The sequence below is a fragment of the Dasypus novemcinctus genome, chromosome 22 (genome assembly GCF_030445035.2).
Source record: "Dasypus novemcinctus isolate mDasNov1 chromosome 22, mDasNov1.1.hap2, whole genome shotgun sequence".
Taxonomy (NCBI): Eukaryota; Metazoa; Chordata; class Mammalia; order Cingulata; family Dasypodidae; genus Dasypus; species Dasypus novemcinctus.
The window spans coordinates 59161145-59175805 of NC_080694.1; the positions used below are offsets into that span (position 1 = coordinate 59161145).

The following is a 14661-nucleotide window of genomic DNA, read 5'->3' on the forward strand; positions in this document are numbered from 1 at the left end:
GGCCTTAGGAGAGAAAGGACTCAGGAGAGGGAGACTTCGGGGAAAGTTCTGAGTCCTTGAACTTTGTTTTGGTAGCATCAGCATTCCTTGCTTAATAAGAAAAAGGCCCCTTTTGTTTACATGAGTAGCAACAGCTGAGTGGCTTTTCCTTCCCTAAAACAGAAAATTTGCTAACATGCACAGGGAAATGAAAAGGAGTACAGAAATTGATCTTTAAAATGTTAAGCAGAATTGCACTAATGTAAAACAATGGATTGTAAATATCACAGTCGAATTATGGCTTTTTTATTTTTTATTTTTATTTTTTGGAAAGAAGGACTAAGGCGTGAAAAAAAGAAAGGTGAGAGGAAATTGAGAAGGACTCCGGAAAGGAAGAGAAGAAGCTAACTGCTGCGATAAGAGGGAGGGGAAGAGCTTAGGGGCAGGGGCCAGGGCAAACCCTACAGCAGACTGTGGTAGGGCAAAAAGGCAGAGAGAAGGAGGAAGGAAAAAAAAGTAGAAACCAACTTTATATATGGTGTCTTGGCTGTCACACAATAACTGAAATACACCCCACATTTCTCGGGTGTTGGGATGACTGTCTTGATTAAAATGTCAGTGCATCCTGGAGGCTTTCTCTGACCAGCAGATGTAAAATGGCCCCTCCTACCCCATTCTTTACTTATTCTATTCTTCATCACTCTTAGCACTACCCAAGATAAATTTATTAGCTGTCTCCCCTTCCTACCCTCAAGACTGTAAGCTCTGTTAGGGCAGAGATAGAATCTTTTTCCTGCCAACTCCGTAAAGGGCAAGGCTGTTCAGACATACAGTAGGCTCTTGTTAAGTATTTGTGGCGTGGCATCATTAATTAAAGGGCACCTATGCCTAGAATAACAGGGATAGAGGTACTGCTGAGCTGCCACGATGGTTCAGTTGATTGAGTAGGAGCTTTGCTAGGCCTCACTTTCCTCACGCATAGGAAGAGGATGATAATATTAACTACCTCTTAAAGAGTTATTTTAAGGATGAAATGAGATCATTCCAGTAAAATTCTTAAAACAGTGTTAGGCATTTAATAAGCACTTAGCAATTACAATTATTATATTTTCCTTGATTACTGAGTTAAAATGAAAAGGAGGGCAGCCAGGTTTTCTTCAGGATGGACAATTCGAATACAACCCCAAGAAGGGTAATTGGGGGAATTTGTCACAAAGATCAAATTATTCTAGGCTATCTCTTCACTCAGAATGATTTGAGGCATTATCTGTTCATCCTAAGAACTGCTAAAGGGAAGGTAACACAGAAGCCAAGATTCCTGATAGCAGAATTTAGGAGCATATGTAAAAAAAACCCTCTTCTACCTACATGTATCAATTATTCATGGTGATGGCAAAATGGCACCTAACAAAGAAACCCTTTTTATTTCTTCAAGGGGGAGAGATGGATCCAGAGAAATGAATGCAAACAGTAACCAAAAAGTTACAAAGCCTGACCTGCCTGAGAATAAGGGGGCTAGTGTGAACATTCTCCAAATCCAACCTGTCCTGGTTTACTGCACATTGATTCATCAAACGCAGGACTTACCTGAGTGGCCAAGCCTAAACAAAGTGCTTTATCTTTTTTATCTCATTTTTTATGTGAGTTCTAAAAACAGAGTTTACTTCTGTTATAGGCCTAGTTACTGGGGATTCATTATTTACCAGGGACCGCTTTTGACAAGAGAAGTCTCAGTGAGTGGACGGCAGTACCCCGATAGGTGAAATGTTACAATTAATAAATCCCTGAGAGCTGGAATTCTGCCCTTATTGATTCAGATCCTTTCTCCTAAGGTTTCTCCTCTTGCTTACATATGTACACACATTTCTACATTTCTTCACCTGTTACTTTATTTTCCGGAATCGAAGTCTGGATGGGGAAGGCCTCAGAAATGCTTTGCCTTCCTGAAGGTAAAAGCGGCTTAGTTCAGCCAAGCTGTCATTTGAGGGGTCACCTCCACAGTCGAAATTACAGGAAACTCCATACTTGGAAGCAGTAACAACCCGGAGTGTGCCCCGAAATCAGCTGGAGGTTTTTTTTAAAAAAACACAGATTTCTGGGTCCCGCTCCCTGATTCACCAGACGTTATCCGGGTGATGCTCCCGTTCCGGGGACCACCCTTTCAGAACAAGGCTGTCCCGAATGCTGCCACCGGATGGCCCCACCGCGCTGTAAACGGAAAGCGAGAGGCTGCGGAAAGGTCGACATCGTGCGGAGGGCACCGGGGTACAGAGGGATCCCGGGGCGCCCCCTAGGGCGCTGCCCCAGCCGGTGGCCCGCGTCCCGGCGCTTGCCAATCGCCGCCGCCTGGGGGCGCCCGGAGCCCGCAGAGCAGGCCCCGGCCTCCCCACTGTGTGGCCGACCCCTCAAACCTAGGAGAGGAGGAGCCGTGAGGACGCGGGGAGAGGATGTCCTCCCCAGGCTCCCCGGGACGCTGCTTCTCCCTCCGCCGCTCGCGGACACCCTCTCCTGAAGCCAAAGCCGCCGTCCTCGCACCACGCATGCGCATCGTCCTTCCGGCTGCGGGTCGTGGCGCCGGGGGAATAAGCGGAAGTGCGGGCATGCGCGGGGGCGCAGTTATTTCCTCATGCTTCTGACTCCTTGGGAATCTTTCCAAACGTCTACCATTGTTTTGCTAGTGCTTATGAAGTTCTCTTCTCCTTCTACTCTTTTGAAATGTTTATGCTGAAAGAGTGTACATTCTAACAAATACTTTCTCAGCATTGATGTAAATGAGCCCGTGGTTATCTCTTAGTCTCATAGACCATCAGATTTATAACATTAAACAAATGTTCCGAGCACTCTCCTGAAGGGCATGGGTTGGAGCAGCTGCAAGACCAAAGAATGCACCTGGCACTGAATCAGACATGAGCTTTTTTGGTATTTATGAACAGAAGAGAGTCTCCAGTGGTAGTGGTCCAGAAAATGAAGGTGGCGCTCTACAGAGAAAATGAGGGGCAATATAATGGTTTCAGAACAAAGACATTCCATGGGGTAATGAGAACAGAGTTCCTGCCAGGGTCCCATGGAGCATAGAAATGGGGCCTGGTGATGTTATCTTAGGAAGGAAGTGTGCTGCCTTGAGAAGACTGATGCTATCTGTACCGTCTTTCCTTCCAGGGAGGGCTGTTCACTTTCCACTTAGGTCCAGGTCGCGCAGGCAGAGATACGTGCTGCAGGAATCGTTTTAGTTAAGGAGGGGGAGTCCAGGCCCTGAGCACACACCAGCTTTCATCCAATCTTGTAACAAACCTTACATGATCATGCTACACTATTATTTTTTTTAAAGAATATGATCTCTTGGTTTACATTTGCTCATGTTTAAAATAGGGCTTTTTTAATGAATTCTCACAAGTGAGAAAAACCTATAATTTTCTCTTTCCTCTTTTTTTTTTCTTTTCTTTTTGATCCTTTATATATACATATATATATATATATATGAGGAGCAGATGTGGCTCAAGCAGTTGAACACCTGCTTCCCACAAGGGAGTCCAGAATCAAATCCCTGGTACCTCCTAAAAAAAACAAAAACCAGCTCAGGGGAGCTGATATGACTCAGTAGTTGAGATATGAGGTCCCGGGTTCAATCCCCCACCCAGCTCCTGCCAGCCTGGCACTCTGGTGAGGTCTGTCAATGATATTCCCAGGAGGAGCTGGCTGGCTGAACTAGAGATGGACATTACTTCTCTGACTGCTGAAATCGTGACTTCTCCTTTTAAAGCTTTCATTTGCTTGGAGGATACAGTCTCAATGTTGAAGACAATCTCCTCAGTTATCATAGATGTCATCACCCATGGATGCGATCAACTTACTGATGATTAAGCCCCCAAAATATTCTCACAGGAGCAATCAGGCTAGTGCTTGCTTGACCAAATCCCTGGACACCACAATCTGGCTAAGTTGACACATGTGAAGTTAACCATTGCAGTCACATTTTTGCCCAACTATGCTCAACTGCCCTATGTTCCACTGAAAACACATGAAATCTCCCCCAGAAAAGGGTACAAATCACTGGGTAATATTTAATCTTAAACTTTATATCCTATAACTTAATTACTATGACATGAGGTTAAAACAACTTTTGTCATATAATAAGGGGATAATATAAGAAAGAAAACAAAGGTATTTGCTTTATGTACAAATACAGACTTACATATAACAAAACAAGGAAGAAATATTCATAATCATTACAGTTCTCGTTTTTGTACCTGATCACATGGTGGTAACTCATACTTATAACTACCTTCATCCTCTACCCATTCCACATACCCTCACCAAGGACTTCAGCTGGCCATGGTTCTTTGCCTAGTGGGATGACCCACATTTCATTCCTGAAGTTTCTGGGCCATTACTAGTCCTGCCTAGTTGGGTCTGTTGCAGTTTTCCACTGACTTTAACCACAGTGCATGGTAGTACTAAGAGATGCCCTAGGGGATCTCCTGCATTTCAGGTGAACTCTTCTTTACCTGCATTGTGTAGGTGCCATCCTATTTCCCCTTGATAGTCAGGATCAGTCACTCCAGCCAGCACAGTCATTCCTTTCTTTGCCTGTTAATTCAGAGGCATGGGAGCCCAAAGTGACCAGGAGGCTGTCTTAACTTTCAGTTCAATGGAATGGCTGTTGTGCCTCCTGGTAGAAGCACTCCTCCTTTTGGAGCTAAGACCTGTAGACCAGCAGAACTTAAGGGTGCAAGGACAGGCATCAAAACTCACAACATGGATCCTTAGGATTTTGGAGCAAAGCCTTGCTATCCTCTGCAAATGATTGTCTTTCTGAGAAAAAGCTGATGGGCCTTAGTGGAGATGAAATGCACAAATGTCTATTATGGTAAATTAGGTATATTGATGTCACTATTTAGTAGTAAAAATGATGGTAGTGGGGTAATATATAGCAATATGAATAGATCACAAAAACATTTTTTTGAATGCAAAAGGAAAATCATAAAATATACACAGTCATTACTCCATTTTACATGAAAAATATAGAAGAAATTAAATAATGTATTATATTTGGATCCATACTTAAATGGTGAAACTATATGGAAAAACAGAACTAATTAACACAAAATGCAACATAGTGGTTTATCTCTCAGAGTGTGGGGAGAGGAGAGGAGAGAAAATGGAATTGGACAGGGTTATACAGGACTTACTAGGCTTACTGTTGACATTTAGTTCTTAAACTGGGTTATGAGTACCAGGTTTTTTAAAATAATTCCTTTTCCTATACATACCTTTTTTATGGATAAAATATTTTACTATAAGAATTTTTAAAATATCTTTAATCAGGGATAAGGAATCTCATCAGGTCTACTGAGTGTTTTTTGGCATTTAAAATTTTTCTTTTATTTTTTTCCTCTTATGTGCCATAGTTTTCTTTTTGTTCGAATACATCTATAAATGTAGGAGTTTTACAGTCTTTAGCAACAATTTAAAAAATCACAAATACGACAGTCCATCATTCACCACAGGAATCCCTGTTTTACACAGACCAAAGCTTTGTACACGGACTGTGATTAACAAGACAAACATGAGAATGTTTCCTCCTGAATTATAACAAATATATAATGCTAATATAGGGTGCTAGTATATGGGTGGGCTGGAGGCAAAATACACCAAATTTAAGATGCAGGCTATAGTTAGTACCAATATTTTGAAGATGCTCTTGCATGGTTTATGACAAATATTTCAGAACAATGCAAGGTGTTGGTGGTGGGGAGATGTATGGGAGACTTATATAATGATATGCATGTTTGTTCTTTAATTCACAAACGTTAATATAGATTTATTGTTTATATATTCATTTATGAATTATGCATTTCAATAAAATTTTATTTTTAAAAAATGTATAGCTGCTATTTATAGATGGAGTCAAACAATATGTAGTACCTTGTATCTAGTTTCTTTCCTTCAGTATATCCACCCCCCTTACTGGAAGAATATTAGTATATTACTATATATTACTGTTGATAGTCTGCTTCCATTATGTAGCTATTTACAGTAGGGAAGCATAGAGAGGTTGAGAAATGATGAATTTTTGTTTGTTTTTTTTATTATTACTACTGGAATAATGAAAATGTTCTTATAATGATTTAACTGATGAGTGCACATCTATGTGATTATACCAAATACCATTGATGGATTGTATGCTTTATTAATATGTATCAATAAATTATTTCTTTAAAAAATAAAAATAAAAAAACTTTAAATATCACAAATAGCAACATTACTCCATTAAAATTAGTTTTTGTGTCTCAATTCTTCTACCATTGATCGTCTAACATGTAATTCTTGCTAGGGCCTCTGTTTGCCTATTTCTGTGCCTTCTTGCAGTTGCAGATTATATCTCTGGGTTCCTATCTGTAGCAGTATGATATTGTTATGAATTCCAAAAATAGATACTGAATTATGTTTGCAATCTGGTCTGTACCTGGGCATGATTAAATTATGATTAGGGTTTTGATTGGGCCATGTCATTAGGGCATTGAATCCCCACCCCACCAAAGGGTGGGGATTCACAGATAAAAGGCATGGCAAAGGACAGAGTTTATGGCTTTTAATGTGGGAGTTTTGATGCTGGAGTTTGATGCTGAAGTCTTAAGCTGGAGAACCAGGGAGAGAAACAGAGCTGTTTGCCTGATAGTCTACAACTGGCCTTGTGGAGAGAGGCAAAGCCTAGAGAGCCTCATAGTCTACAGCTGACCTTGTGGAGGAAACAAAGGAGCTGAGCCGGGAGGAACCCGGGAAGAGTGAACCCTCACAGACAGTTGGCAGCCATCTTGCTCCAACATGTGAAAATAGACTTTGGTGAGGGAAGCAACTTATGCTTTATGGCCTGGTATCTGTAAGCTCCTACCCCAAATAAATACCCTTTATAAAAACCAACCAATTTCTGGTATTTTGCATCAGTACCCCTTTGCCTGACTAATACACTGTCCATAGGGTTTCCTTTGTTTATGTACATTTTATGCCACCAAGATACTATTTCATCCTCTTTGGGTAATTTTCTTTCTCTTTATCTCACTCGACCCCTCTTCCTCTCCTTCCATTGTTGCTTTCTTTCCCCCTCCCTCTTACTTTCTGTGGATCTGATTTTGGTTTTCTCTTCTTTCTCCACTGACTATGTTACTGTAAAATGAAACCTTTTCCACCTTTAAGGATCTCTTTCAGTCATTAAACTCTCTTGTCCCTTTGCTTTTAAAGCCAGAAGTAAGCAACATCAACAACAAGCATTTCTTTCTTTATGATAAAACAGCACAGGGCAGCAGGAGTCTTCTGCCCCAGACTCGGAAGCCAGAGGTGTGCAAATCACTATGGCGTTGCCACCACTTCCAAGTGGTGCTGTTTGGGGAAGTTACGATGTCTTAGGTGTTCTAAAAGATATAATAATACGTACCAAGTCGGGGTTTTAAAAAAGATTAAATGAATGAATCCATATAAAACTTGTTAACTTGTTCTGAACATTACTATTTTGGCTAAATTAGAAAATGGAGAATATAGAAGTTGAATAGGTCTTCAGTACCACTCCCTTCTCATCATTAAACTGAGAAAGACCTATCAAAGTTTTGAGATACAAAGATGAGACATAATGTAGGCAGGAGTGCGCTCCTTGGATGCTCTCCTCTCATTGGTAGAGACTAGCGGTTGGTGGATTCATGGGGGTTAGGGAGAAGGTTAGAAAAACGGTCACATTTAGGAAGGACACCCTTCCTGCCAAAAGCAAAAAACAAGAAGACTGCTGAAGACAAAGCAAATAAAATAGACTTGAAATAGTGCCGTTCAATACCAAGCTTTCATTTTAGTCATTTTTTCATTAGTTAAAAGGACTATTTCTGATTCTTGCTTATCTCCCCTTAAGGGACGATATTTTGCTTTCTCTCTGCGATCTTATTACTCTAGGTTTTTGTTTTTGCCCACTTTATACGCGCTGAAAAGTACTGACCCCGAGATTGTCTTCTCAGTTCTTCCTTTCTCTCTGACTAGTCTAGAAACTCCATTCAACTGTAAAGATCTAGTTCGCCAGTAGCTATAAAGGGGCTTCGCATTCAGGGACATAACTGTGCCACGAGCTTAGCCTTCCTGGCTTTTCAAAGCACGGGTGACAGCGACTCCTACTTTCTAAATTCAACAAATTTCTTTCAGAAAAAAGGAACAAACCCACACAGCTTACACTAGGTTAGAGACGCTGCCTTGACTGGGGGAGATGGCGTTTGTGACTCAGCCAATAGGAGCGTAGCTCTAGAATACCTCATTTGCATACCGCCCTGTAAGCATCCGACGAATCAGCGGAAGCATAACGGAAGTCTTCATTTGCATAGGGCGGCCTATAAATAAGCAGGATTTTTAAAGCCTGCGCTTCAATTCTTTTCTTTCAAAAGACTAAAACAGTGAAGAAATGCCTGAGCCGGCCAAGTCCGCTCCCGCCCCGAAGAAGGGCTCCAAGAAGGCGGTGACCAAGGCGCAGAAGAAGGACGGCAAGAAGCGCAAGCGCAGCCGCAAGGAGAGCTACTCCGTCTACGTCTACAAGGTGCTCAAGCAGGTGCACCCCGACACCGGCATCTCGTCCAAGGCCATGGGCATCATGAACTCCTTCGTCAACGACATCTTCGAGCGCATCGCGGGCGAGGCGTCGCGCCTGGCGCATTACAACAAGCGCTCGACCATCACGTCGCGGGAGATCCAGACGGCCGTGCGCCTGCTGCTGCCCGGGGAGCTGGCCAAGCACGCCGTGTCCGAGGGCACCAAGGCCGTCACCAAGTACACCAGCTCCAAGTAGGCGCGCCCAGGAAGCGCCTTTCACCTCACCCCAAAGGCTCTTTTCAGAGCCACTCACAATGTCACAGTCAGAGCTGCGCACTGCCACTTGAGCCACCAGCGCTCCTCGGTTCAGAGTTAAGGCTTAGCAAAGCACTTTAGTGCTGTATCGGGGTTGCGGATTCTCGGGGGTTACATGCTGCTTTCGATATCGAGCCCTGTGCCAGTGTTGCCAGCTGTAGAAGCGAGCCCGGCCTACTTTTAAGCCCGAACCCCTAAGGTTTCCTCCACTGGGGAATTTGCACAGGCGTTCTGGCTCGTGCTGACCTTTCTGGAAGAAAGGAAGACGCCGTGGAAATGCCCTTTGCTTTTTGTCAAATATGACCTTGTAGCAAAGTAGGCTATAGCAACATTTGAAAGTCCCGCTGTTGGGAAACGTAATGACGTTTTTCTTTGTGCGTCTCCGCCCCCACGTTTTTGGATTTGTTTTTTCGTAACTTCCTTGCCTCCTAGCCCCCACCCCTACCTTTTGCCCTAGGCGCTTAGCATTCTTAAGAGGTCTTTAAACCGTCTAAGGTTCTTGATGGACTTTACTTAGGGAGGCGGCGGCTGCTTTCCATTAAAGGAACAATGTGTGTTCTTAATGTTAATTTGCATTCTCCTTTTTTTCAAGTAATTTTAAAAGGTGCTGGTTATTGCATTGAATTCTAATGGGGATGAATAAAATCCTGCTTCCTCCTCTCCTTCCTGTCACAAACGAAGTGTGCAAAAAACAACCCTCAAGTCTTCAGTCTCCTGAATCTCCTCGCCAGCGTGACCACAGAATGTGAAGATCGTCTCCGCAGCCTCCGGTCCTTTCTTTTCTGTTAAGTTCTTTTCTGAGTCCAACTCTTTCCACCCATCCCTCCTCCAGCACTCCTTCCCTTGCTCAGTTCAATAATTGGCTCTTTCCTGGCAAGGACGAAGAAAGTGCATCCCAGGGGCAGGTCAGAGGGCAGTGTGGGAGCGAAACGTTGAGATTGGTGGTGCTTTCTAACGGTCGCGTGAACACCGAGGTCTGCCGAAAAGACTTCCAGAAAGAGTGACCCTGTTGGACTCATCTCTAGGCACTGCGAGCAGATAGGTGCCTTGGGAAGAGAGGTGAGAAAGGGTGGCATGGGGGCACCTCACCTGCCAGTGGAAATCCCAGATCCACCCATCAATTAACGTCAATTGGGGAAGTTTTTTTTAAATGGAGGAACTTTGATCAACACGCCTCACCAGGCTTTCAGATTGCCCTTTCACTCTCTTACCAAGATACAGAAACTACACAGGCAGTTTTATTTTCAAATGATCAAATTAGAATTGTACCTCAACTTTGTTCACCTTGATTTTTGTTTGAGATCGTACTTAAATTCCTCTGTGAATAATGAATCTAGTTTTCACCTTCGAGCCATCATGGTCTTTTTGAAAGCATGAAAATCTATGTTTTCTGAGGGTTGGAAAGCAAACCAGACACACGCTATGTGTAAAAGTCCGTCCTTTTCTTCCTTCCACTGCCTTCTTTAGCTACAGGATTGGTCATAGTCACTGACATTTGAAAGGGGAGAATAGCAGACAACATAGATTTTGAAAGGGTAGAGTAGGTAAAGAGCTTGGCACATTTTCTTACACTTATAAAGGCCTCAAATGTTACTTATGTCTTCGCCTATAGAAATCAGCTCATGAATTAAATCTCTTAGTTTTTACCTCAATCCAGTTCTAGTAATTTCACCAGGATTATTGCAATAAACTTTTTATAAAATCAGTTTTATTGAGATATGTGAATATCTGCAATATCCTTTTAAAAACGCATCTGCTTCTTTTTGCTTATAATCTCATAGAATTCATTCTCCACAGAGTGCTTAAAATCCTGCTAATAGACTGACATTACATGTACAATAAAAATCTGAGCTTCTCTGGGCCCAATAATTTCAGGCACCTGTTTGACTCCCAGCTTTGCCTCACCTTTTCCCCCCTGCTCACTAATCTCCCAGCAAACACGGATCTTCTGGTTTTTGCACACACACTCCTCCCTGCCCTTGGGAATTTTGTTTTTTGTTTTCCTACCAAGAGTTCCCTTCACCTGCAAGTTTTACTCCCTAGATCGTTGTTGTCGACTTTATCTAAAGCATCACCGAGCATTCAGTACTCCTCTTTGTAATTACCTTGCTGAATTGTTGCTGGTTTTTGGTCTGCCATCCCCTTCTGGGATATAAGCCCCATAAGAGCAGAGCCTTGCCTAGTTCACTGCTGTATCAGGCACAGTGGAAATTGAATGTATTTGACAAATACTGAATGAAATTCCTTCCTCTCCCTCTGATTTATCTCTCATATCTCTGCTCCCCCTGGGGCTGTTATTGGGCTTGGGCCTTTCTTTTAGTCCTTTCATCACCAGCATCGCCCTCCAGTTCACACACTCTCCCACCACCAGATTCTCCAGGCTCAGGGGCTTTTTATAACTTCTCACTGTTTGCAAAAGAAATATAAACATCACTGTTTGGCATCCAGAACCTTCACCATATGGCAAACTCCCTAAGGGCAGGGGCTCTAGTGAGCTCGCTGGGCTCATCAGAGGTTCTCAAAGTGTGGTCCCCAGAGCAGCAGCAGCAGCCCCAATACCCTGGGAACTTTCTTTAGAGGGCAAGTTCTTGGGCCTCCACTTGACACCTACTGAAACAAAACCCGTGGGGGTGGGGCCAGCAATGGGTGCTTTAGAAGCCCCAGGCAGGGATTCTGATGTACTGTCAGGTTTAAGAACCTCTGCCCTTAAGGAAATCTCTTGTATTTTTTCAATGTAACATTTTTTTGTGATCTCTGTATCTTCAAAAAATTCAATTAAAAAAACTGATAGGGGTGGGGAGTGGAGTATACGGGAACCTCTTATGTTTTGTTTTTGTTTTTTTATTTGATTCTTCAGCTAAGACAGCAGAAGAGATTATTTATTTTACACATATTAATGCGTGGCCACAGCTGAGAACAGAATTAGTCCAGAATGTCACCAGGGCACAAGGCCAACGCGACTGCTTTGGTGTGAACAAGGTGGGTGTCTCTCAGAGGTGCTCACGAAGTTTGGTGACTTGGAAGTTCTGGATCCATTGTGTAGAGTTCTAGACAGGAGCACACAGTCAATCACTTGTACCAGGTTACTGGGCCTGTGGCATTCCATATTCCTGCTCCCCTCGTCTCCATGGGTGCACCTCTGCCTCATCTTTCTTCTTTTGCGCTTCAGTCTGCTCATTCGCTTCTTCCTCCCCTTCGCTCCCATGGCGCAGAGGTTTCCAACAAGACGGCGCTAAGGCCAAGAGAGCACTTATGTTTTTTAAAGTAATGTTTTGTGTGCTCTATTAACTTTAAAAAGGGATAATTAAAAAATAAAATAATTAATTTTAAAAAAAGAACCTCCGCTCTAGAGATCCTCAGTACCTAACTGAGACTTGGCCTTGGAAGAGGAATGCATGCCTACCCACTCTGTCAGCCCAGATGATCCTTGTCTGCCTGGAAGGCCCTGGTAGCAGGCAATGCAGGTCTTGCCCCCACCACCCAGGTCATTTCCTCTCCTTCCTTCCTAATACCACCTCGATTTTGTATAGGCACCCCCTTCTTTGCCATCATGTGCTCAGGAAAACTGGAGGCCCTCCCCAGCCTAAGAAGTTGGTCCTAATTCAACACATCAATCTGGAGTTAGTCCAGCCAGTTCTTTGGGGCTTTGAGAGACTTGCATAGTACGATAGTACATGCTGGTTAAGCTGAGATGGGAGTAGTTGATCAACGAACTCTATGTGTGGGACAGAGAAAAAAATTACAAAGGCCCAGAGACTGCAGGGATCAAGGGGAATTCCAGAAACTGTATGGGGTTGTGGCTGGCGGGCGGGGGGAATTTGGAAGGGAAGGGCAAAAAGGAGAAAGAGAATCTTCTGAGGTTGGGTTGGAAGGTTGGGTGAGGTCAGACCTTGCAGTGCTTTAGGCCATAATACTGATTTGTGCCAAGAGCAATGGCAGATCATTGAAGGGTTTTGGGGTAAGACATCAGGAGGTGTGCTTTCCAAAAGATAAGGGAGTGCTGGAACTTCAAAATGCAGGTCTGCATCCTTCAAGTGCCTCATTTTCTCTGTGTCTCTCTTTTACCACAAGGAGTGATGATACTAGTAATAATAGCAATAGTCAACATATGGCATTTTTACCATGTGCCATGCACTGGTAAAAAATGTTTAATACGTATTTTTTTTTACCCCAAAACCTATGAGGATGGTACTGGCATTATCTGCAATTTACAAAAGAGGAAAGTGAGGCATAGAGATGGTAAGTAAGTTGATAAAAAGATTTGCTAAAATTAAGCATCCCTCTGAACAAGGCTTCAGCTCCTTTTTCTCACTCAAGAGGGTTCTTTGGGAATGTTTCTCTTATTTAGTTAGCTTGTTTAATCTTTTTTTGTTTTGGGGAATGTTTCTTTTAAATAATAAATAATTTGTTTAGTGATATAGAACTATTAAATATATAGGCCTTGATGAATTTGTTAAATTTGCTAAAATAGAAAATGAATTCAAAGGGCCTTAAGACAAAAGTTATGAACATTTTCCTTAGCCTGAAAACAAGATACCTGTTTTTATTTACACCTGAGTCTTGTGAGATTCAGTCAGATTTGGGCCTTCAGAACTCTAAGAATCAAAAATTTCCAGAATGGCCTATTTGTTTTGCATTCTGTGTTAATGAAATTTTAGAACTTCTCAAAAATATGCAGGTCCATGGCTGCCATTTCCTCTCTGTACTTAAATTTTGGATCTTTAGGTCTCAGGCCCGAAAATCCTAGAGCCCATGTTGTTAGCAGGGACACAGGAAGCTCCGGAAGTTCCTTGAAGAAGCCACAGAGGGCGAATGATTCCATGGAATGTTTGTCCATATGGATGTTTTTCAACATCTGCAGATTGTCAAAGGAGTTTTTAATACACAAATTGTTAAACTACCATCTTAAGGGGAGACGATGCTTTGAAACATTCATATTACCACTGTTAAAGACATGGATGATCTAGCTTTTGGTCTGTTGACGTGAGCTCCCATCTTGTGTTCACTTCAGAGTGGAAAATAGTAGAGGCGCTACCAAGGAAAGCTCATTTGGGATCAGGTCTCTTTAAAAGAGCTTTGACCAATGGAAGGAGAGACACATTGCTAAATTAAGAAAACAAAACTATATTGTGTAAAGTTAAGCTGCTATAACCAAGACACCCAATAATAAAGCAGCTTAAAGACAGTTATTATGTCTCATGGAGCAGATCCATTGTGATTCGTTCAGCCCTGTGGGGTAGCTCTGCGCTTTGTGGTAGGCCAGGGACCTCACCACAACCTTAGGGCCTTATGAGCGCTTCTTGCTCAAAACTAGAGCAGCACCATTATAACTGGTAGGAATAGGGAAGAAGGCAACAGATAAGGTTTCTATAATTTCTCGGGACTGTCAGTATGCCACTGTATCCTTGGGTGTCTTCACAATAGGTTTTATTTTCTGAAGTTTCTTGGGGGGATTTTTCAGGAGTGACCTGTCTTTTCTCCCAATAGAATTTGCTCACTTTACAGTAATAGAGGCACAGCAGAACAGGGTCATTCCTGACATGAGGGACTTAAAGAGAGTGGGACTTGCACATGGAGACCTGGATAGGCATGTGTGGCCTGCTACCAGTGCCCTCATCTGTCATTTGGAGGGTAAGATAAGCTTGTGAAAGTCTACCACTATTCAAAACAGAAAAAGATGGAAAGGACTCAGTAAACAAACACTATATTGGCAGAAGGATATCAGTAAAGGGTTCTTTTGGATTTGACAAAAGGGACCAGAAGCTCTGGTCAGAGGGAAGGAGAGCTCCTCAGAAAAGCAAAATCCAGTCA

General features: G+C 42.7%; 1 protein-coding gene across 1 annotated transcript; it reads left to right on the forward strand.

Annotated features, from left to right (window-relative positions):
- Nucleotides 1-8390: 8390 nt before the first annotated feature.
- LOC101434317 (histone H2B type 1-C/E/F/G/I) lies at nt 8391-8850 on the forward strand. The gene has a single exon (XM_004463506.5). The coding sequence runs from the start codon at nt 8411-8413 to the stop codon at nt 8789-8791; it is 381 nt and encodes a 126-aa protein (XP_004463563.1). The 5' UTR covers nt 8391-8410; the 3' UTR covers nt 8792-8850.
- Nucleotides 8851-14661: the final 5811 nt, after the last annotated feature.

Coding starts and splice junctions, on each gene's coding strand:
- LOC101434317 (XM_004463506.5), top strand. CDS start 8,411: ATGCCTGAGCCGGCCAAGTCCGCTCCCGCCCCGAAGAAGGGCTCCAAG.